At 43.9% G+C, this 24,001-nt stretch overlaps 1 protein-coding gene and 1 pseudogene across 3 annotated transcripts in view; both read left to right on the forward strand.

The window, feature by feature from the left end:
* LATS2 (large tumor suppressor kinase 2) overlaps positions 1-24,001 on the forward strand; it is a 118,542-nt gene that overhangs the window by 44,261 nt on the left and 50,280 nt on the right. The window contains exon 2 of one of the 3 annotated variants that reach the window (XM_070409313.1): positions 1,556-1,604. The exons of the other annotated variants lie outside the window; for them this stretch is intronic. Coding sequence (XP_070265414.1) covers positions 1,587-1,604 — 18 coding nt within the window. The 5' untranslated portion in view covers positions 1,556-1,586. The remainder of the gene's footprint in view (positions 1-1,555; positions 1,605-24,001) is intronic. 3 annotated transcript variants of the gene reach the window in all.
* LOC139005146 (ATP synthase subunit O, mitochondrial pseudogene) lies at positions 21,037-23,282 on the forward strand (annotated as a pseudogene).

Genomic DNA, 24,001 nt, shown 5'->3' on the forward strand with positions numbered 1-24,001 from the left:
ATTCAGTTTTCTGTTTCTTCCTGATTCAGTTTTGGGAGATTGTATTTTTCTAGGAATTTGTCCATTTCATCTACACTGTCCAGATTGTTTGCATGTAGCTGTTCATAGTATTTTCTTACAGTCCTTTGTATTTCTGTAGTGTCAGTGGTTACTTCTCCACCTTTTTTCTGATTTTATTTATTTGGGTCTTCTCTTTATTTATTGATGACTGTGGCTAATGGTTCATCAATCTTGTTTATCCCTTCAAGGAACCAGTTCTTGGTTTCACTGATCTTTTGTATTTTTTTTTTTTTTTTAGTCTCTATGTCCTTTATTTCAGCTCTAATCTTTATTATTTCCTTCTTTCCACTTACTCTGGGCTTTTCTTCTTCTATTTCTAGTTCTTTAAGTTGTAGGGTTAAATAATTTATTATTAATTTTATTATTTTTTTGAGGTAGTTCTGTAGTGCTATGAACTTGCCTCTCAGGACTGCTTTTGCTGTGTCCCAGCAATTTGGGGTAGTTGTGTGTTCATTTTCATTTGTCCAGTAATTTTTTAAATTTTTTTTCTTGATCTCATTGGTAACCCTTCATTGTTTAATAACATGCTATTTAGCCTCCATCTATTTGAATGTTTTGGGTTGTTTTTATTGTAGTTGATTTCTAATTTCATTCCACTGTGATCTGAGAAGATGCTTGATATGATTTCAATCTTCTTGAACTTGTAGAGACTTTTGCATCCTAACATGTGGTCTACCTTTGTGAATGACCCATGAGCAATTGAGAAGATTATATATTCTGCATCTTTGGGGTGAAATATTCTATAAATGTCAATTAAGTCCATCTGATCCAGTGTGTCCATTAGAGTCACTGTTTCCTTGTTAATTTTTTGTCTGGAAGATCTATGCAGTGAAGTCAGGAGGTGTTAAAGTCCCCTACTATGACAGTATTGCTGTTGATCTCTCCCTAAAAGTCCTCTAGAAGTTTTTTTCATATATTTAGGTGCTTCTATATTGGGTGCTTATATGTTTACCTGCATTATAGCCTCTTATTGGATCGATCCCTTTAGTATATGTAATGATCTTTGTTGTCTCTTGTGATGGCCTTCATTTTGAAGTCTATTTTGTCAGATATGAGTATTGCTACCCCACCACATTTTTTTATTTCCATTTGCATGGAATATTTTTTCCCATCCCTTCACTCTCATCCTGTGTCAGTCTTTTGTTCTGTGGTGGTGTCTTGTAGCCAGCATATAGTTGGGTAATGTTTTGTATCAATTCAGTACCCTATGTTTTTGATTGGAGCATTTAATTCATTTGCATTTAAGGTTATTATTGATAGGTACTTATTTATTGCCATTTTAATTCTGTATGCCTAGGTTTCTCTCTCTATTTCTTCTCATTACATCATCCCTTTTAATTCTGCCTTGATGGTGATGAACTCCTTTAGCCTTTTTTTTTTTGGTCTGGGAAGCTCTTTATTTCACCATCTATTTTGAATGATCTAGTAATCTTGGCTTTAAATCCTTGCTCTCCATTACTTTGAGTACTTCATGCCATTCCCTTCTTGCTTGTAGAGTTTCTGATGAGAGATCAGATGACAGCCTTATGGGAACTTCTTTTCAGGTAACAGTTTGCTTTTCACTTGCTGCCTTTCAGATGATCTCTTTGTCTTTGATTTTTGGCATTTTAATTATGATGTGTCTGGGCGTTGGCCTGTTTGGGTTCCTCTTTCTTGGGACTCTCTGTGCCTCCTGAATTTGTCTGACTTTTTCCTTCACCAGGTTGGGGAAATTTTCTGCCATTATTCCTCAAACACATTTTCTATCCCTTTCTACCTCTTCTGGCATACCTATTATGAATATTGTTAGTTTTATGTTGTCTCACAGCTCCCTTAACCAGTTCACTGCCATGTGTCTAAAATGGAAATCATCCCCACATGCCATGATATTTTGAATTTAATTTAAAAAATGAATTTGCAATGAATATTATAAAAATAAATATATTACTCACATTTCGGGTGTTCTTGAATATTTTCAGCTGAAAATTCTCATGAAAAATGATTTTAAAGTTGGTTAGGGCTGCAACTTAGGGAAAGCATTTTTTTTTTAATAGACACACATGGGATGTGGGGAAGGTCCGTCATTTGTGTCTACAGACGCTTATGGCGTACAATGGGTTAAGCTGTTCTCCTCTTTTTTAGTGTTTTTTTGTTTTTTGGTTTTCTGAGTGATTCTTTCCACCCTGTCTTCTAATTCACTGATCCCATCCTCAGCTTCACATAACCTGTTGTGTGTTCCTTCTAATGCAGCGGTTCTCAACCTGTGGGTCGCGACCCCTTTGGCAGTCGAACAACCCTTTCACAGGGGTCGCCTAAGACCATCCTGCATATCAGATATTTACATTACGATTCATAACAGTAGCAACATTACAGTTATGAAGTAGCAATGAAAATAATTTTATGGTTGGGTCACAACATGAGGAACTGTATTTAAAGGGCCAGAGGTTGAGAACCACTGTTTAATGTGTTTTTTATTTGTTCTATGTTGTTCGTTATTTTTGTTTTCATATTTACTATATCTTTTATCATGCTGTTGAGCATCTTTACCATCATTATTCTGAACTCTAGATCAGATAAATTTCTTATCTCCATTTCATTTATCTTTTCTTCTGGAAAATTCTCTTGTTCTGTCATTTCAGGGTTGTTATTGTTTTTTTTAATCTCCTCATTTAGGATGCCTGATTGGGTTTGTGACTGTGTATTAGGTAGATCTGCTGCACCTCTCAATCCCTACTGCAAAACAGTGTCAAACATTGTTTCAGACTAATTAGATCAGGAAAGGCTCAAGGTCTCAAGAGACCCCCCTCTGCCTGCAGACTGATTGGATTCAGTATTGAGTAGCCCTCAGGCAATCATCACAGGTGTGGCAAGAATTTTGCCTACAGGGGTGGGGCAATTGCTTCTGCTTAGAGCAGTGATGGCGAACCTTTTGAGCTCGGCTGTCAGAATTTTGAAAAACCCTAACTTAACTCTGGTGCCATGTCACATATAGAAATTTTTTGATATTTGCAACCATAGTAAAACAAATATTTATATTTTTGATATTTATTTTATATATTTAAATGCCATTTAACAAAGAAAAATCAACCAAAAAAATGAGTTCGAGTGTCACCTCTGACACACATGTCATAGGTTTGCCATCACTGGCCTAGAGGCTAACTCTTATTCTCAGTCTCTTTTTTTTTAAAATATATTTTATTGATTTTTTACAGAGAGGAAGGGAGTGGGATAGAGAGTTAGAAACATCGATGAGAGAGAAACATTGATCAGCTACCTCCTGCACACTCCCCACTGGGGATGTGCCCGCAACCAAGGTACATGCCCTTGACCAGAATTGAACCTGGGACCCTTGAGTCTGCAGGCTGATGCTCTATCCACTGAGCCAAACCGGTTAGGGCTATTCTCAGTCTCTTAATGGGCCTCGGAAATTCCACACTATGGGGCAAGGTGATTTTCCAATAAGGTGGGTCGACTGTCTTCCACCCTGCAAAGCCGCCTGGACAGCAAATGACTGCGTGAGAAAGATGACCTCCACAGTGTGAGGGAATGACTCAGGCCAAGAAACTGGGGTGTCTTCCTTCTACACTTTAACCACAGAGCCCCCTACCCTGGCTTCTGTTTACACTGGTCAATCTACTCTGCCCTTCCACCTGTGAGAACAAAAGGTGAGTGGCTGCATATGGAATTTTGTATGTTCACCCTTTAAGAGTATTCCTGCATTTTCAGCCATCTCTCCCTGGCAGACAGCAACCCTGCTGTTTTTCACAGCCAGATGTTATTTGGACACCTCTCTCAGTTCTGGTGCTCTCTGCTGGGGGACCCAGCTTGAGGATTAGACCCCACATCCCCCACAGCTGAGATATCTCTCTGGAACTTCAGCTTCTGTCTATGGGAGCCCGTCCAGCCCTGGCTCCTTCTACCAGTCTCTATGCAGACTCCACTTTCCGCACTTGGTTATCAGGGTTCTCTCCAGCTAGTCTTCAGCTGATTATTCAGGATGTTGTTTTGTATTTTAGTTGTAATTCCAGTTTGGTACTAAGAGCATGTGTGTGTACCATCCACTTACTCCGCTACCATTTTTAATCTTCTCTGTTTTCATTTTTAACATATGCATTTTATTCCATATTCAAATAGATGTTCTATGATTTATTGCAAATAACTGACGTTAAAAGGCAAACTGAGGCATATTGAGAATTTTAAGATTTTGAGCCAAAATTGATTTGAATTGGGCAGCACCTAACTGGAAGTGGTTAGGGGTGTTTCACCCCCTGGGGCTAGGGAGAGACTTTTATATATATTATTATTTTATTGATTTCAGAGAAAAAGGTAGTGGGAGATAGAATCATCAGTGATGAGAGAGAATCATCAATTGGCTGGGCTGCCTCCTGCATGCTCCTTACTGGGGATCGAGCCCACAACACAGGCATGTGCCATAATGGTGAATCGAACTGTGATCTCCTGGTTCATAGGTCGACATTAAACCTTCAACCACTGGTCGGGCCTGGGAAAGACTTTTTTGATTGATTGTCCTTAGGTTTTGGTGTCTTAACTTTGCGGCACTTATAGGCTTAGGTTTGAGTTTGCCTACATGGGCTGCTGAGACATTAGAACTACCTCAGTCTGATGGCCTCATCATTTAATTAATTTAACACTGGTAATGAACAACCTTCTGCAATAACTCTTTATGGATATCACTAACTTCCTAAAATGTATTTATTCTAAAATTTAGAATAAATTTTAGACATGGAATTCCTAGGGCAAGTGATGAGAACATTTTTACAGTTTTTATTTGTATCACCAAGTTTCTTTTTAAAATTATTAAATTGCACTTGTATTTCCAACTCGGCCAACAATGAATACTATTACTACTACAAAGCAAACAAGTTTTTGTCAATTTAATAGTTCATACAATATTATATTAGTGTCAGGTGTAAAACATAATGATTCGATATTTATGTATATTGTGAAATGATCACTATGGTAAGTTTGGTTAACATCCGTTACCACACAGTTACACATTTTTTACTTATGATAAGAACTTTTAAGATCTTTCTTAGCAACTTTCAAATATACAATGCAGTATTAATTACAGTCACCACACTGTACATTATATCCCCATTACTTACTCATTTTATAACTGGAAGTTTGTACCTTTTGTCCCCTTCACTCATTTCTCCCACCCTCTCGCCCCTGCCTCTAGCAATCAGTAATCTGTTCTGTGTATCTGTGAGTTTAGGTTTAAAAAAAATTTTTTTTTAAGATTTTTTGTTCGTTTGTTTTTTTGTTAATCCTCACCCAAGGATATTTTTCCCATTGATTTTTTTTTAGAGAGTGGAAGTGGGGCGGGGGAGAGAGAGAAAGAAACACCCATGAAAAGAGACACATTAATTGGTTGCCTCCCGCATGCACCCCAACCGGGACGGAATTGAACCTGCAACCCTTCCATGGGAGGGCAGATGCTCTAATCATTTAGCAACACTGGGCAGGGCAATATTTTTGTTGTTTTAAGATCATATGGTATTTGTCTTTTTCTGTCTGACTTATTTCCCTTAGCATAATGCCCACAGGGTCCATCCATGTTGTTGCAAGTGGCAAGATTTCATTCTCTTTTATATCTGAACTAGAGGCCCAGTGCACAGATTTGTGCACCAGTGGGGTCCCTCGGCCTGGCCTGTGGGGATCAGTGGACCTTCGCGCCGCCGCAGCCCAGCCTTACCTACCAGCTCGTTGGGCTCCAGCCCACTGTCCACCTTGATCCTGCACAGCACAAAGTAGTGCGTGAAGTGGCAGGTGGCCAGGGAGGAGCCCGAGCCTGGGCTGGGCACTGTGCCGCTCCTGCTCATCCCGTCCCCGCTGCACACCTGCTGCTGCCACCGCTTGCTCGGGCATGCAGGGGGAGTGTCTGTGGGAGAGGCTCGCGCCGCTGCAACTGCGCTCGCCAGTGGTGAGCCCAGGAGTTTGGTGCCCATCAGTCAGCTGAGCAGTGCTCCCACTGTGGGAGTACACTGATTACCAGGGGGCAACTCCTGCATTGAGCGTCTGCCCCCTGGCGGTCAGTGCATGTCATAGCAACCTGCCGGTCAACCCTTCGTTTAGGCTTTATATCTACACTAATAAAAGAGAAACATGGTAATTGGCGTATGACCGCTACCCTTCTGATTGGCTAATCAGCGTATCCTTATGCAAATTAACTGTCAGCCAAGATGGCGGCCGGCAGCCATGCACTGAAGCGAGCAGGGAGGCTTCCTTGCCCCAGTGACTGCAGACTGCAACGTTCCCCGCCTGACTTCCCGGCCTCTGAGCTGGCAGTTTGAAACATTCTAACAAATATAGCCGGCTGGGATCTCAGAGCTGAAGTTATACATTGTTTCGATTATAGAACGGCAAACAAACCAGCAGTGGAAGCCTCAGAGGTAGAGCCAGAGCTAAAGCTGGCCCAGAAGAAAAAAGAAAAAAAGAAAAAAAGGAGTGGTTGGGAGCTTCCCGCCAGCCTGAAAGCAGCCCTCAGCCCCTCACCCAGACTGGCCAGGCACCCCAGTGGGGACCCCCACCCTGAAGGGTGTGTGACCAGATGCAAACAGCCCTCAGCCCCTCATCCAGGCTGGCCAGGCACCCCAGTGGGGACCCCCACCCTGAAGGGTGCGTGACCAGATGCAAACAGCCCTCAGCCCCTCATCCAGGCTGGCCAGGCACCCCAGTGGGGACCCCCACCCTGATCCAGGACACCCTTCAGGGCAAACCAGCCAGCCCCTACCCATGCACCAGGCCTCTATTCTATATAGTAAAAGGGTAATATGCCTCCCGGCACCGGGATCAGCGGAGCAGTGAGGCCTCCTGGCACCAGATCAGCGTGACAGGGGGCAGCGCCCAAACCCCCTGATCGCCCTGCGGCTCTGTGTGTGACAGGGGGTGGAGCCCCAACCTCCTGATCGGCCCTGCTCTGTGTGTGACAGGGTGCGGCGCCCAACCCCCCCCCCCCCCCCCCCCCCCCACGGGCCCTGCTCTGTGTGTGACAGTGTAGAGCCATAACCTCCCCATCGGCCCTGCCCTGAGTGTGACAGTGGTGGCGCCCAAACCCCCTGGTCCGCCCTGCTCTGTGTGTGATAGAGGGCGGTGCCCCAACTCCCCTATTGGCCCTACTCTGTGCGTGACAGGGAGGAGCTCCCCAACCCCCTGATGGGCCCTGCTCTGTGCGTGACAGGGGGGAGTTCCCCAACCCCCTGATGGGCCCTGCTCTGTGCGTGACAGGGGGGAGTTCCCCAACCCCCTGATGGGCCCTGCTCTGTGCGTGACGGGGCGGGGGGGGGGGGGGGCGAGGGGGGGGGGCAGTGCCCCAACCCCCTGATTGGCCCTGCTCTGTGAGTGACAGGGGGCAGCGCCTCAACCTCCTGATTGGCCCTGCTCTGTGCGTGACAGGGGGTGGCACCACAACCTCCCCATCGACCCTGCCTTAAGTGTGACAGGGGGCGGTGCCCCAACCCCCCAATCAGCCCTACCCTGAGTGTGACTGAGGGTGGCATCACAACCTCCCAATCCGCCCTGCTCTGTGCATGACAGGGGGCGGTGCCCCAACTCCCCAATCAGCCCTGCTCTGAGCCCGACCAGGGGCTGCACCTAGGGATTGGGCCTGCCCTCTGCCACCCGGGAGCAGGCCTAAGCCAGCAGGTCGTTATCTCCCGAGGGGTCCCAGACTTCGAGAGGGCACAGGCTGGGCTGAGGGACCCCCCCTTACCCCCCGAGTGCACAAATTTTTGTGCACCGGGCCTCTAGTATATAGATAATATTCCTGTGTGTGTGTGTGTGTGTGTGTGTGTGTGTGTGTGTGTAAAATATGTATCACATCTTCTGTATCCATTCATCTTAGAAAACTTAGGTTGCTTTTATATCTTGGCTATTGTAGTAATGCTGCAATGAACATGGGGATGCAGGTATCTTTTTGAGTTAGTATTTTCATTTTCTTCATATAAATACGCACAAGTGGAATTGTTGGGTCATAAGATAATTCATATATATATATATATATATATATATATATGTTTTTTTACTGATTTTAGAGAGGAAGGGAGAGGGAGAGAGAAATAGAAATATGAATGATGAGAGAGAATCATTGATTGGCTGACTCCTGCACGTCCCCCACCAGGGATTGAGCCCGCAACCCGGACATGTGCCCTGTCCAGGAATTGAACCGTGACCTCCTGGTTCACAGGTCAACCACTGAGACATGCAGGCCAGGAAAGTAATTCTTTTTTTTTTAATTTTTAGAGGACCCTCCACACTGTTTTCCATAGTGGCAGCACCAATTTACATTCCCACCAACAGTGCATGAGGGTTCTCTTTTCTCCACATTCTTGCCAATACTTGCTGCTTCTTGTCTTTTTGATAATGTGCATTCTAAGGGGTGTGAGGTCATATCTCATTGTGGGTTTGATTTGTATTTCCCTAATGATTAGTGATATTGAACATTTTTTTATGTGCATGTTGGCCATCTATATGTCTTTGGAAAAATGTCTATTCGGATCCTCTGCCCATTTTTAATTAGAGTTTTTTAGGCTATTGAGTTGTATTAGTTTGTTACATATTTGGATATTAACCCCTTATCAGATATATGACTTGCAAATATTTTCTCTTATTCAATAGGTTGCCTTATCATTTTTATGGTTTGTTCTGTATTCTTAATTGTGACAGCAATAGCTATGTGCTAACAAAAAGAGGGAGAGGAAGGAAGAGGGAGAAGGGAGGGGAGAGAGAGAGAGAGAGAGAGAGAGAGAGAGAGAGAGAGAAAGAAACGCTGATGTGAGATAGAAACATGGATTACACGCATTGAGGACTGGAGATCAAACCCAAAACCTGGGTATATGCCCTGATGGGGAATGGAATCCGCTCCAACCACTGAGTCACACTGGCCAGGGCTACCATTATGGTTTTGACATATATTTGGCCAGTTATGACAGTAGAAGAATTATTTTTTTTAATATATTTTATTGACTTTTTACAGAGAGGAAAGGAGAGAGATAGACAGTTAGAAACATCGATGAGAGAGAAACATCAATCAGCTGCCTCCTGCACATCTACTGGAGATGTGCCGGCAACCCAGGTACATGCCCTTGACCGGAATCGAACCTGGGACCTTTCAGTCCGCAGGCCGACGCTCTATCCACTGAGCCAAACCGGTTTCGGCAAGAATTATTAATCATATGGCACAAATATGGCACAAATAAAGGTTGTTTTGTACAAAAGTAAATGATTAACAGTGACAACATTTCCCCAGCCAACAAGTAAACATGCAATGTAAATTGAACCACACTTCATGTGGTTTATAAAAGCTTTTATTTAGGAGAGTGTCGTAAAGATAGTGGCATTTGGCATCTAGGAGGCCCAAGAATGTGGCCAAGCATACTGGAGCGGATCAGCCTCTGTGCCAGCCATAAACCTCCAGTGACTTAGAGGAGGCTTCAGGCTAATGCATGCCTGTCGCCTCTCCTTCCCTACTCCTTGCTAAAGGCTTCATTTGGCTTCAAATGAATGCTGTTTTGCATTCCCACTGTCTTTCTGGTGTTTTTGGCTGGAAATATTAGCACAAGAGGTCCCAACCTGTAGCTGGGGATCTGTTAGTAAATCTTGATATGCTTGTTTACAACCTGCCATATTTTCATCCATTCCTTTTGGGCTAAAGTTCCTGAGCTCCCTCAGAGAAAGGGGTTTCACGGTGGCAAAAGCTTTGGCTTTTTTTTTTTTTTTCAGAGTTTTACTGGTAGGTTCAGAAATCTCTCCTGTGGCATGAAGGGTGTATGCTCCCTTGTCTTTCCATTTACTCTCTTTCTTCACATCTCTGTCTCTTCATGAAAGGCTGAAAGTAGTTCCTAAAAAAAGGTTGGGACCTCTTAGACTTGTTTTTTTACTTTGGTCTCTACTTTAGTCATTATGTTAATGAGTGCTTTCCCTCAAAACTGCTATTTTTTCCTCCTAAGTAGCTTTCAAATCTGTCTTTTCAATGTTAATAGCCTGTATACGTAGGTTCTTCTAAGTAGTCTTCCTGACCCAGTGTTTCTTCCAGTGAACTTTTCTTAAAACGAGGACATTAGTCACTGTCTTGGTAACCACTGCTCTTTCCCTCTTATCATCTGATCTCCACTTACCTATCAGACTTCATTGTTTCTCTCAAGGCTAGTCTGCCTGCAGGCTCCAGCTGTGCCTATCCTTGTACACACCAACTGCCATCCAACTGTGTAGCTTTCTCCCACACTGGTTTCACTCATGCTGTTGTTACCTCACCTGGAATTTACTCCCCCTAGCCCAGCCACATTCCACCCACTCAAGGCCTGCTTCTTCCATGACTCATCCTTTGACCTTCTCTAGCTACTCACTCCAGACCAAGCTGAGTTCTCCCTTTTCTCAACTCCTGTTTCTATCAGTACCATCCAAGCAACTGTTGTAGGCCTACACAGGACCTTAGTGATTACCTAGCCCATCCAGCTCTTTTCATAGGTGAAGTACTGAGACCCAGAAAGGTGATGTAGGGTGGGGTGCAGAGCTGTACAGCAAGTGGGGTGGGGGACAGAGCTGAAGCTAGAAGCAGCTCAGTCTGGCCCATGAGGATTGAAAAAGAGAGAACAACCCTCACCCCCCCCCCCCCCATTATAAAACTAAGATAGTTTCTTATAGTAAAACTAGAGGCCGGATGCACAAAATTCGTGCAAGGGGCTTGGCCCTCGCAGCCCCATCCGGCCCTCACAACCTCGGCCGGCCCTCACAGGCCCTCGCAGCCCTGGCTTTATCCGGAAGGTCATTCAGAAGGTCGTCTGGATGGTCCTTCTGCTGTTCGTTCTAATTAGCATATCAGCTCTTTATATATACTAGTGGCCCGATGCACGAAATTCGTGCACGGGGGAGGGTGTGTTCCTCAGCCTGGCCTGCACCCTCTCCAATTTGGGACCCCTCGAAGGATGTCCTACTGCCAGTTTACAGGGATTGGGCCTAAACCAGCAGTCGGACATCCCTCTCGCAATCCGGGACTGCTGGCTCCTAACCGCTCATCTGCCTGCCTGCCTGCCTGTTTGCCTCTAACCACTCTGCCTGCCGGCCTGCTCACCCCCAACTGCCCCCCCCTGCTGGCCTGCTTGCCCCCACTTTCCCTCCCCACTGGCCTGCTTGCCCCCAAATGCCCCTCTGCTGGCCTGCTCACTCCAAACTGTCCCCCACCCCCCCGCAGTCCTGATCACCTCCAACTGACCCCCCACTGATGGCCTGCTTGCCCCCAACTGGCCCCCCTGCTGGTCTGCTTACCCCCAACAGCCCCGCCCTCCACCAGCCTGATCACCCACAACTGCCCTCCCCTCTTAGCCTCTAACCGCCTCTACCTCGGCCCCGCCACCATGGCTTTGTCCAGAAGAACATCTGGAAGGTTTCCTGGAAGGTCTCCCAGTCTAATTAGCATATTACTTTTTTATTAGTATAGATATATTTGTCTGTAAATATGGTTATGATTGCAGATATGAGTAGGACCTGGTAAAATTTTATAGAATGGGCCTTTTATTATAGATGGTTTGCCATGTATGCATTTTTTCTAAAGAAGTAAAAATTACTTTAGAAAATGTTTCAGGAAGACTTTGAGAAATTTACAGTCTCTGCTTTTCTTCCAAGAAAGTTGTCACTTTTATGCCAGAGTGAGAATTATTTGTATGCTTTGTATGTCAGCACTGGGCCACTGTGACTGGGGGGCACTTAGCTTGACTTGAGAGTAATTATCTTGCTCACTGGCTGGGCGGGAGGGTGTGTGGCAGAGGAGATAAATACTCGGTTCTGGATTATTCATAGATTGCTGACTTTCTGGATTGATTGTGCAAGCCTCTCCTTTTACTGATGTCCACCTTCTATTGACAGACATCTACCCTGGTAGAGAAATGAGATGAAACTCTCTTTCTTTTCATTGTAAAAAGCATTTGAATTCCTAAGGTGTGATAAGGCCACCCAGCCATCCAGTCAAGGTACACATTTTCATGGACGATGTTCCCACTCTTGAATAAATTAAAACAATTTTTTTCTTTTAATTTAAACTTTCTTCTATAACTGTTTTCTTGTTACTTAAAAGCTAGTTTTTTTTTGAAACTACTTCCAAAGCTTTTCAAGCTGTATATGTCCTTGGAATGAATTTATAAATAAGAATTGAGCCCGGCATGTGTGACTCAGTGGTTTAGCATCAACCTATGAACCAGGAAGTCACAGTTTGATTCCAGGTCAGGCCACATGCCCGGGTTGTGGGCTTGATCCCCAGTACAGGGTGTGTAGGAGGCAGCCGATCAATGATTCTCTCTCATCATTGATGTTTCTATCTCTCTCCCTCTCCCTTCCTCTCTGAATCAGTAAGAGTATATTTTAAAGAGAGAGAGAGAGAGAGAGAGAGAGAGAGAGAAAGAAGAGTATATATGTTTGTCAATAAGAAAACGTATTTGATGCTCTTAGAAAGTCTTATTTTCTTTCATTAAAACTTGTGCAGTATAGGGAACTCCATAGATTCTCTTAATTTGAAGAAAGTTAGAGGGAAAGGTATTAATTCAGAGTTCCTTGGGAAAATGTGTCACTTATATATTTTTTTATGTTTATTTTTTTAAATCAAAAACAAATATTTTCTATTCAGAAAATATATTTGGATCTAAATATCTTCTATAATTTTAACCCTAAAATATCAATTTAAATATTTTAAAACTGGTTGGGATGTTTGTTTTTTTAAATAAGTTAGGTTACTGGAGTTCTACATGTTACTGGATCACCTGGGGTAATTTTCTGATTGGAAAATTAAGAATTATAGTCAGAGGGGAGGACACGAGAATTTTTAAAGAACATATTCAGTTTACTTTAGAAGCTGAACCTCTCTTATCATGTGACTTGTTTTGTATGTTTGTTAAACTATATTATCACATAAGCATTGCTGCTATTGGGACAAACAGTGACAGCTGATTCGGGTCATTTGAATGTCCACTGTCTGTTTTAATTTGTATGTTCGTTTTGGCTCTGTCATATGCTCAATCTTCAGTGGAAGTCATGAGAACCTATTATTTTTGCCTGCTCCCTCCTTTACGTTGGAAATATTCTTTTTTACCCAGAGGGACCTTAACTTTGATGTAAGGGATTGTTTCCATTGCCAACTGTTTTCTTCCTTGCCAAGTAAAAGAGATGTTGTGAACTCTTCAGTGATGCCTTCCCCAGGATATTTGCAGATGTGGTTGGGAAAAGTCATTTCATCCCCGACCTTTGCATGTCAGGTGCCAGGGTGCCAGGGTGCCGCCTCGCCTGCGCCCCGGCTGTCTGATCCTGATGAGGCTCTCTCTCCCTCCGATCGCCATGGCGACCACAGGACGCAGGCCATGGTAAAAGTTTACCCCCAACGGCCCCGCCCCCCACCAGCCTGATCACCCACAACTGCCCACCCCTCTTGGCCTCTAACCGCCTCTACCTTGGCCCTGCCACCTCAGCCCCGCCTGGCCCGCACCCCGGCTCTCTCTCCCTCCGATCGCCATGGCGACCACTGGGACGCAGGCCAGGCTCTCTCTCCCTCCAATCGCCATGGCGACCACAGAACGCAGGCCAGGCGGCACCCTTGGCCCCCAGGGGTGCCACCTCGCCTGTAGCCCTGCTTTCCGATGGCAATCACCGGCAGGGGGGCAGGGCAAAGGCTGCCCCTAGGGCTTCCTTTGCCCTGCCACCTGGCTCTTGCCTGCTGCCTGGGTTTCCGATCACTGTTCTTAAGTCCTTCCCCTTTCGCCTCCCATCATTGTGCCTATGTATGCAAATTAACCGCCATCTTTGTTGGCGGTTAACTGCCATCTTTGTTAGCAGTTAATTTGCATATCACCCTAATTAGCCAATGGGAAGTGTAGCAGAGGTACGGTTAATTACCCTTTTTATCTTTTATTAGATAGGAGGATTATCCATCAACCCACTATTTAGAGGCCATACATATGTGTGTGTGTGTGTGTGTGTGTGTTTCTTTTCTGGTTTGGTTAGCTTTTAGTTGGGAAAAATTTTTATAAGTAAGACAGCATAGTGAAAGGCCCATATATCCATCAATTAGCTTCAACAGTGGTCACTATTCTTCCTTTCTTGTTTCATCTGTCTCTGGAGTTGTTTTTAAAATAAACATTTAATTCAAGTATAATATCCAGGATATTTTTTTTAAAAATATTTTATTGATTTTTTACAGAGAGAAAGGGAGAGGGATAGAGAGTTAGAAACATCGATGAGAGAGAAACATCGATCAGCTGCCTCCTGCACACCCCCCACTGGGGATGTGCCCACAACCATGGTACATGCCCTTGACTGGAATTGAACCTGGGACCCTTGAGTTCGCAGGCTGATGCTCTATCCACTGAGCCAAACCGGTTAGGGCCAGGATATTTTATTGAATATATTTTTATTGATTTCAGAGAGGAAGGGAGAGGGAGAAAGAGAAACATCAATGATGATGAGAGAGAATCATTGATCTGCTGCCTCCTCCACGCCCCCTACTGGGAATGGAGGCTGCAACCCAGGCATGTGCCCTTGACTGGAATCGAACCAAACGGGCTAGGGCTCCAGGATATTTTAAAAACAAATACTAGGCATCATATCATTTATCACCTATATATACTTAAACAGCTCTCTAAAAGACAAAACAAAAAAGATTGAAACACAAAAGACAAAGTAAAAACATAATCCTCATACTGTTACCATAAATATAAAATTAATATATTTAATTTTAACAAAATTTTTATGACTACTTATTTAACATTTTCAACTATTTACTGTATAAGTGAAATTAATATTTTTTGAGCAATTGTTATGTGGATATCACAAGCCCATGAAGAAGGTTCTACCATTGTCAATATTTTACAGGGGAACAAACTGGATCATAGGTTAAATTGCACAAGGTGAAGAGTGTAGGTACTAAGTAGTGGAACTAGAAATCATATCCAGATCTGGCTGTTTTTTATTTTGTAACTTGAATTCTTTCCCCTCAAATTAACATACAGAACATTTCTTCATACCAATAAAATCATTATTCTAAAATGTTTCACATGTCATAGGGTAGTCTACTATCTGCCATAATTTAACAAGTCTCTCTTTTTTTTTTTAGGCTATGAGATTGTTTCCAATTTTTACTATCCAAGAACTTTGTTCTGTCATTGTTTCATGCAAGTTAGTTTTGCCTCGAGGTTGAGTAACATTGAATAGTAGATTACATAGTAGTAAATGACTGGTGAACTAAAAGTAAACCCAAGTCATGTTTGCAGTCATCTTTCAGCAAGTGTTTACTAAACACCTGTTAGGTGCCATGCACTATGTTAAGCTTCGAGGACTCAGAGATAATCTGAGCCTAAGACCCTTCCTTTTAATGCCTGATTGATTCTGGACTCTTTCTCATTTACCAGTTAAACTCTTTGGTAGGTGTTTCCACTAATGGTAGAGGAGTTAGGGGGTGGTGGGAACCCTCATTCTATAACCATTATAAAAACTAGATTTTAAAAATTAAATACTTAAAGACACTGGAAAGTGTCCATAAACAGACATCACAGGAGATGTTTAATCTCCAAAAATTAATGGGAAATGATAAAAATTGGGAACTTATGGCTTTCAAGCTCAAGAGTCTTAGACGTCTAACTCCCATAGCTACAGAAAACGGGACTGGGAGAGGGAGAAAAACCTCCGCCTTACTGACCAGAGTTCAGGCAGCTAGGAATGTAAACGGGAATTCTAGGCAGTGAAAAAATTACGGAAGGCATGAAGCTCAAATTCTGAGTGCAAACTCCCCCAAATCCCTGGCAACAGTTGAACAGTATGTGTGGGGAGAGGCAGGATACTCATTCAGAAAGCAGGCATAGGCCAGAAAGAAATACATCCTTGATAGAAGAGCAATGTGGGGCCAGACTTGTGAGCTCTTACTGTGTTTTTAAACCATGTGCAGTGTAGATGGCATATAGTAAAACCCTTATGGGCTTAACGTTTCAGAGGACAGAGCATCTGGAAATTAGCGGTGAAAGGGGAAGGAATCCCTAGAAGCAAGAAAATTACAGAAAAACCAAGTCTCAGCTCTGAGGCTCTGCTTATGACTCATTACATAGGTATGAGAGAGACCATCACAAGGATGCCAGGTTAAAAAAATGAGAAGCCATAAGAAAGAACAGAGATATCAGTTCCTATGTGCTGTGGTTTGGAACCAGTCAGGTTACTGCCTGTGATAACAAAATCGCTAACCTCAGAACCCACGCAGAATGAAATGTTGCCGTGATGTATTATCCACAGTGTTCAGTTTTATGTGTTTTGGTTTTTTTAAATCTCATCCAAGGATATGTTTTTATTGATTTAAGAGAGGGGGGAGGGAGAAAAAGAAAGAAACATCTATGTGACAAACCTCAATTGGTTGCCTCCCATACTCGCCCCAACCTGGGGTCGAGCCCACAACCCAGGTATGTGCCCTGACTGGGAATTGAACCCACAGCTGAGTTACTTAGCTACTCAGCCAGGGCTACAGTGTCCAGTTTTTAACATGCAAAGTAAAAGGGAAGTGAGAAGTGAGACCCTTAGGAAATAAGACAGTCAATAGAAACTAACTTCTGGTGGCACCAGATATTGGCTTTAGCATAAAGATTTAAAATACCTGTTTTTAAATGATTTAGGTGGTAAATTTTATGTGCTTTTTAAAAAAGAAACCATAATTTAAAAAAATATTAAAAATATATCCACAAGCCTGGCCAGTGTGGCTCAGTGGTTGAGCATTCAACTAGGAACCAGGAGGTCACAGTTCAATTCCCAGTCAGGGCACATGTCTGGGTTGTGGGCTTGATCCCCAGTTTAGGGCATGCAGGAGGCAGCAGATCAATGATTTTCTCTCATTGTTGATGTTTCTATGTCTCTCTCCCTCTCCCTTCCTCTCTGAAACCAATAAAAAAATATTTTTAAAACATATATATTCAAAAAATGAAATGAAAATGTGTCAAAAGAATTCAGAGAAAATATGGTAGTAATGAGTACACTAAAAGAAGTACTAAAGGATATATAAGCAGGAATGAAGAGCACGAGAAATGGTAGATATCAATAAATTTAAAACACCAATTCTTTACTTTCTCTTAACTTTTTAAAATACTAGAGGCCCGGTGCACAAAAATTTGTGCACTCGGGGGGGGGGGGTCCCTTCAGCCCGGCCTGTGCCCTCTCAAAGTCTGGGACCCCGAGGGGGATGACCACCTGCTGGCTGAGGCCTGCTCCCCGGGGGATTGGGCCTAAGCTGGCATTCAGACATCCCTCTGGCAGCCCGGCAGCCCTTGGGGGATGTCCACTTGCCAGCGGGGAGCAGACCTAAGCTGCAGTCAGACATCCTTAGCGCTGCTGTGGAGGCAGGAGAGGCTCCCACCACCACCGCTGTACTGGCAGCCATCAGCCTAGCTTGTGGCTGAGCAGAGCTCCCCCATGTAGGAGCGCACTGACCACCAGAGGGTAGCTCCTGCATTGAGCGTCTGCCCCCTGGTGGTCAGTGTGTGTCATAGTGACCAGTCATTCCCAGTCTTCCTGCTGTTAGGGTCAGTTTGCATATTACCCTTTTTTTTTTTTTTTTAACATATCAATACAATGAAACATAATATTGGCATCATGGCCGCTTCAGGCAGCCAAATCCTACTAAAGTCTATTCTTGACCTTCCTATGAATTATCCTTGTCTCTTTGGAGCCATGTCCATGAAGATGCAGGCATCATCTCAGTCTATTACACAGTATTGTGGGGGCTCCCGGTAGCAGGAGTGATCGCGAGCAATGTTACCAGCATCAGGCAGGTCGAGCATGCCGTAGCTTGAGCTTGAGCGGGTTGCGTTGATCTCGATCGACGCTCCATTTGATGACGAAGTCTTCCCGGATCACAGATGGACCCAGGTCACGACGCCATCTACCTTGAGAGCGGTGGGGGTCGTCAGCACCACAGTGTAGGGACCCTTCCAACGTGGCTCGAGGGTCTCCTGGCGGTGCCTTCTGCTGTAGACCCAATCTCCTGGTCTGTGCTGATGAGGAGGAGTTGGGGTTGGGGCTGGTCTCGTACAGATTCTAGGGCCCGTTGCCTTCCTTTCACAGGCAGGGGGAAGGGCCCATGAAATCTCTGCCTTGAGGAACTGTGAGCCCCATCCTGAAATGTCCCAATCAGACGCGGCCAGTCAGACTCTTCGAACTGGGGGTCCCTGGATGGTCTTGGGAATCCCGGACGAGCCCCCAAATGTTATGCCCAGATTTCAGGGTCCCCAAAAAACCACATCAGGGAGCCAGCCATGTCCGATGCAAAAGCATAAGAGTCTTTATTCGAGCTAGCTCGGCTCCCCCACCTTGCCGACACAGCAGCAGGAAGCAGAGAGAGCTTGCATATTACCCTTTTACTATATAGGATAGAGGCCTGGTGCACGGGTGGGGGCCGGCTGGTTTGCCCTGAAGAGTGTCCCGGATCAGGGTGGGGGTCCTGCTTGGGTGCCTGGCCAGCCTGGGTGAGGGGCTGATGGCTGTTTGCAGCTGGTCACACCCCCTTTAGGGTGGGGGTCCCCACTGGGGTGCCTGGCCAGCCTGGATGAGGGGCTGATGGCGGTTTTCAGGCTGGCCACACCCCCTTCAGGGTGGGGGTCCCCACTGGGGTGCCTGGCCAATCTGGGTGAGGGGCTGAGGGCCGTTCGTTTTCAGGCTGGCCGGCTACTGAAGCTCCCAGCCTCTCCTTTTTTTCTTTTTTTTTTTTTATTCTGGGATTTATTTACCTTCTATAATTGAAACTTTGTTGCCATCACTGGAGCTGAGAGCCGGCTCCTGCTCGCTGCAGCTCTGAGGCCATGGCCTGCTGAAAGCAGGTATCTGGGGTTTGTTTAGCTTCTATAATTGAAACTTTGTTGCTTTCGGAGCTCAGAGCCGGGCCGCGGCAGGCGGGGAACCTTGGCTTCCTCCATCACTGGAGCAAGCAAGCCTCCTGCTTGCTTCAGCTGCGTGGCTGCCGGCCTCCATCTTTGTTGGTGGTTAATTTGCATATCTCGCTGATTAGCCAATGGGAAGCGTAGTGAAGGTACGGTCAATTACCCTTTTGTTTTTTATTAGATTAGATAGGATGTCAGTATTTAAAGGAAAAATAACAATACTAATGGGCTTGTCACACATAAAGGTATAAGGTAGAACAACATGGATAGGGATTAAGTGGAATTATATTGTTGCAAGTTTTTTTTTTTCTCCTGACAATATAAATAAACATTCAAGTGGATTGTGATAAGTTAAAGATGTATGCCGTAGTCTTTAGAGCAATCACTAAGATATAATTTGAAGACAAAGAACTAGTCAATTGAGGAATTAAAATGGAATTTTAAAAAAATTGATTAACATGAAAGGAAATAGGGAAGGAGGGCAAAGGAACAAAATCCAGATGAGATAAATAGAAATGGCAGACCTAAATAAAATCATATTAATACTTATACTCACTGTAGAGGGATTAAGCACTCCAATACAAAGGAGAGATTGTCATCCTGAATAAAAAAGCAAGATCCAACTATATCCTACCTACTAGACACACTTTAAAAAATTCTTTTAGCCTTGGCTGGTGTTGCTAAATTAGAACATTGGCCCTCGCACAGAGGGTCACAGGTTTGATTCCTTGTCAAGAGCATATATCTGGGTTGCAAGTTCAATCTCTAGCCCCGGTCGGGGTGCAGGAGGCAACCAATCGATGTGTCTCTAAAATCAATAAAATAAAATAAGAAAGATGGTTCTACTCATCTTGGTACCTTTCTTCTCAAGAAATCCTGCACAGGTGTTCCTGCAAAGGTGTCTACCAGTCTCTCCACTGATGCCAACCAGAAACTTCTCCATCAAGGTACATAAGTATACTTCATTAAAGGTGTACAGACACAAAGGGAGAATGATGTAATTGATAATAAATTCACACAGAAGTATACATGGGAAGCCCTAGTTTACTAGCTTCTGCATATATGTCAGTGGCTCAGGAGACACAGTCAATGCCTGTAGGCCTACACTGTTCAGTCCTGGCCTGAGCCCTGGAAATGGGAATTGTCTGAGTTGAAATGCTGGCTGAGTCTGTGATACACATTTGACTTGGAAAACTCCAGGCAAAAAAGAGAAAGTAAAACATCTGAGAATTTTTTTAAAAAGATTTGTTACGCACCTGTTTTCTTTTTTTAATATGTTTTTATTGATTTCAGAGAGAAGAAGGGAGAGGGAGAGAGAGAAACCTCAATGATGAGAGAGAATCATCGATCCGCTACCTCCTGCACCCCCCCCCCCCCCCCCCCCCACTGGGGGAGATCAAGCCCGCAACCCGGGCATAAGCCCTGACCAGGAATCGAACCGTAACCTCACGTCCCACAAGTGGATGCTCAACTACTGAGCCACGTCAGTCGGGCCTCACTTTTTTATTTGACAGTCTAAGGGAAAAGAGGTCAGTGCCCCTGACTAAAATAGTCAGCTGTTGCATGTTTTAAAAAATCTGTGGGCCCAGCTGGCTTGGCTCAGTGGTTGAGCATTGACCTATGAACTAGGAGGTCACGGTTCGATTCCCGGTCAGAGCATATGCCTGGGTTTCAGGCTTGACCCCCAATGTGGGGCATGCAGGAGGCAGCTGATCAATGATTCTCTCTCATCATTGATGTTTCTATCTCTCTCCCTCTCTGAAATGAATAAAAGTATATTAAAAAAGAAAATCTGTGGCTCACCAGTTTAAAATTGCTGCTTTAGAGGTTTTCTGACCAGACCACTGGCACAACAGTCATCCTCATTAAAACTTCAACCCTTCAACCAAGTTAGAAAGGGTAACTTTTATAATTTTATAATTGCTTATTATCATTATTTTAAATGGTAGTTTATACTCATTATAGGAAACATTAGGCACTGGAGGTGAAGAAAACAAGCAATTGAGAATCTTACCTCTGAAAGACAACTGCTAGTAAGATTAAATTGTTAACAATAATATTTTGATACTAGAGGCTCGATGCACAAAATTCCTGCATGGGTAGGATCCCTAGGCCTGGCTGGCAATCAGGGCCTCTCTGTGGGATGACCGGTGGGGCGATCAGGGGGCCCCTGCTGTCACCCGCCTTGGCTGGCCTGGGGCCTGTGTGCTGGGGGCAGTTCCTGCATTGAGCGTCTGCTCCCTAGTGGTCAGTGCACGTCATAGTGACTGATCGTTCCACCATTTGGTCGATTTGCATATTAGGCTTTTATTATATGGGATGTACACACTTCAATCTTTTTGTATGTATATATTTTATAAGAGAACAAATTAGAATCACATTGTTTTGGAATCTTGCCAACTTTCTGATTTTTACAAAAGGCTTTATAAAGGTTTATCATTTTGTGGATTACTGCTATTCCTCCATATTCCACTTCTTTTTTTACATATTTTTATATTTATTTATTCATTTATTTATTTATTATCTATCTATTGGAAGGGAGAGGGAGAGAGAGATAGAAGCATCAATGATGAAAGAGAATCATTGATTGGCTGTCTCCTGCACGCCCCACACTGGGGATCAAGCCTGCAACCCGTGCATGTTCCCAGACCAGGAATTGAACGGTGACCTCCTGGTTTGTAGGTTGATGCTCAGCCACTGAGCCACACCGGCCAGGCCATATCCCACTTCTTTTTTCTTCTTGTGTTTAAACCTGTTCATGTCATTTTTCAGATTGATGTTTTGTTTTCATAGTTAAATATTTTACTTTTTTTGTGAAGATCTGTGAACTCACTTGGATGCCACGGGACATTTTCCCAAAGTCCCCTGACCTTTTTCTTAGCCAATAGCTAAGAAAATGTGTCATTAATTGGACCTCCTTTCTATCCTTTTGGAATTCTAAGATCTCATTTAATTGTTGGTCCTGGATTTCAGCAGACTCAGGGACTAAGTGTTCTCATTAAGGGTATTCCATCACTGCCTACTTTCATTAGGTGTCCTGAGCAGATGGTTTTGAATGAAGACAGATTCAGACTGCAAGTGGTCTGTGTGGAGTGGAACCACAGACTGAAAGCCCAAGGATCTGTTTCTCTTGCAGTTGTGTTTTATTCTACCCCACGCATTTGTTTCCAACCTTTAAAACTCAGGAGTTTCATTTAAAAAATTAAAGGAAAAAGGAGCTAGATAGAAACTCACATCTGAAACCTATATGTTCATGTTGACCAATGTCACCGCAATAAATTTAATAATAATAAAAAAATAACCAGGAGTTTTCACATTAAAATTTGGGCTTTTTGCTTCCCTTGAAAAGCAGAAGCCATGACTCATCTCTCGTGTGGAAGCTGGTTCCAGGGCTCTTGGGTGACTTCTGAGCCCTCTGTTGGTGCTGACACAGGAGGAAGACTCTTTACCCCAAGCCCAGGGCAGCTGCTTACCCAACACAGCAGTGAAGGATGGGCTGTGCTGGGGACCACCGTGCTGGCTGGAGGAGCACCCCAACGGTCATCCCTTCCAGAAACTGCCCACTCCTTCCTTTAAGCAGATAGGAGCTCAAAACCTTTGCTTAAAAAAAGGGAGATCAAAATGCTTAGTTAGGTAGGGGACCTATAGCCCACCAGGAGAAGATGGCCTGTCCATGCTCTCTCACAAGGTGCTATGCTTCAGCACATCTGTGGCCAGGCCGTTTGTCAAGCTTGTGCAGCCACCTGTTCAGGTATATGGTATCAAAGGTAGCTATGACACTGCTCTTTATTCTGCTGCATCTAAACAGGATAAACTGGAACAAGTAGAAAAGGAATTGTTGAGAGTAGCACAAATCTTGAAGGAACCCAAAATGGCTGCTTTGATTTTGAATCCCTTTGCAAAGCATTGTGTTAAAGAGAAAAGCCTGAGTGGCATGATCTCGCATCCAACCTGATCAATTTGCTTGCTGAAAATGGTCACTTGACCAACACCCCAGGTGTTATTTCTGCCTTTTCTACCTTGATGAATGTCCACCATGGAGAAGTCCCATACACAGTGATCACTGCATCTCCTTTAGATGAAGCCATTCTTTCTTAATTAAAAGCAAAGCAAAACAAACAAAAAAATACAGCCCTGAATAACTTCCTAAGTAAAAGCCAAATAATTGAAATTGAAAGTTAAGATTGACTCGTCAATCATGGGTGGAATGATTGTATTGGAGAGAAATACATTGATATGCCTGCAAAAACCAAGATTCAGAAGCTGAGCAAGGCTATGCAGGAGGTTTTCTGAAAGTGTTAATTTTTCTGTCAGTAAAATTCTTAAACTGGGAGAAACAATAAAATGCTTCCTGAACTGAAAAAAAAAACACTTTTTTTTTTTTTTAATGCTTAGCATGGGGACTATAAAACACCAGCCATTGGCAAAGCATCCAGCTGTAGAGTAAAAGGGGAATTTTTATATACAATCAAGATAATAGCTGTGTCCCAGAAAAGTGGTCTTATCTTTTAATGCAGGGCAATGTGGCTTGTTTATCCCCCAGAGAGTATCTGGTATCTGGAAAATCCCTTTGTGGGGATAATGAGGATCTTTTTTTCTCCATCAGAGTGAGTAACTGTTTATAGCAACGTCAGTTTCTCAAAAACACATAAATGAACCCTCACTCTCATATCTACGTTGACTTTGTGTATGTGTCTGTAATGTTCCTCATCTCTGTTCCCCTTCTTGCTTGAGTTTTTAACCTCTCTGATTCAGGTGTTAAAAACAGGTTTCCTAAAAGCTCCTCGACAATGAAATAGAAAGCTTAACTCTGACTTCAGTGTAGCTTCCTTCCGTCTCTTCAAACATTTAGAAAGGGGACAAGATTGACTCTGTTTAGAATTAGGGCCAATGGGAGCAAGGTCCTATGCATGATAGGTGGTGAGCTTTCTGACAGTATGGTCTGAAAATGACTTGTCGGGGGTTAGACTCCACGGGCATTGGGAGAGGAGAGGTCGGGGCTTGTGCTGAGGATGTCTAGAACATCAAGCTAAATGCATGGCCTGATCAACAGTGCTTAA

The sequence above is a fragment of the Myotis yumanensis genome, unplaced genomic scaffold (genome assembly GCF_028538775.1).
Source record: "Myotis yumanensis isolate MYYU_CA2020_CCGP unplaced genomic scaffold, mMyoYum1.0.hap1 SCAF_3, whole genome shotgun sequence".
Taxonomy (NCBI): Eukaryota; Metazoa; Chordata; class Mammalia; order Chiroptera; family Vespertilionidae; genus Myotis; species Myotis yumanensis.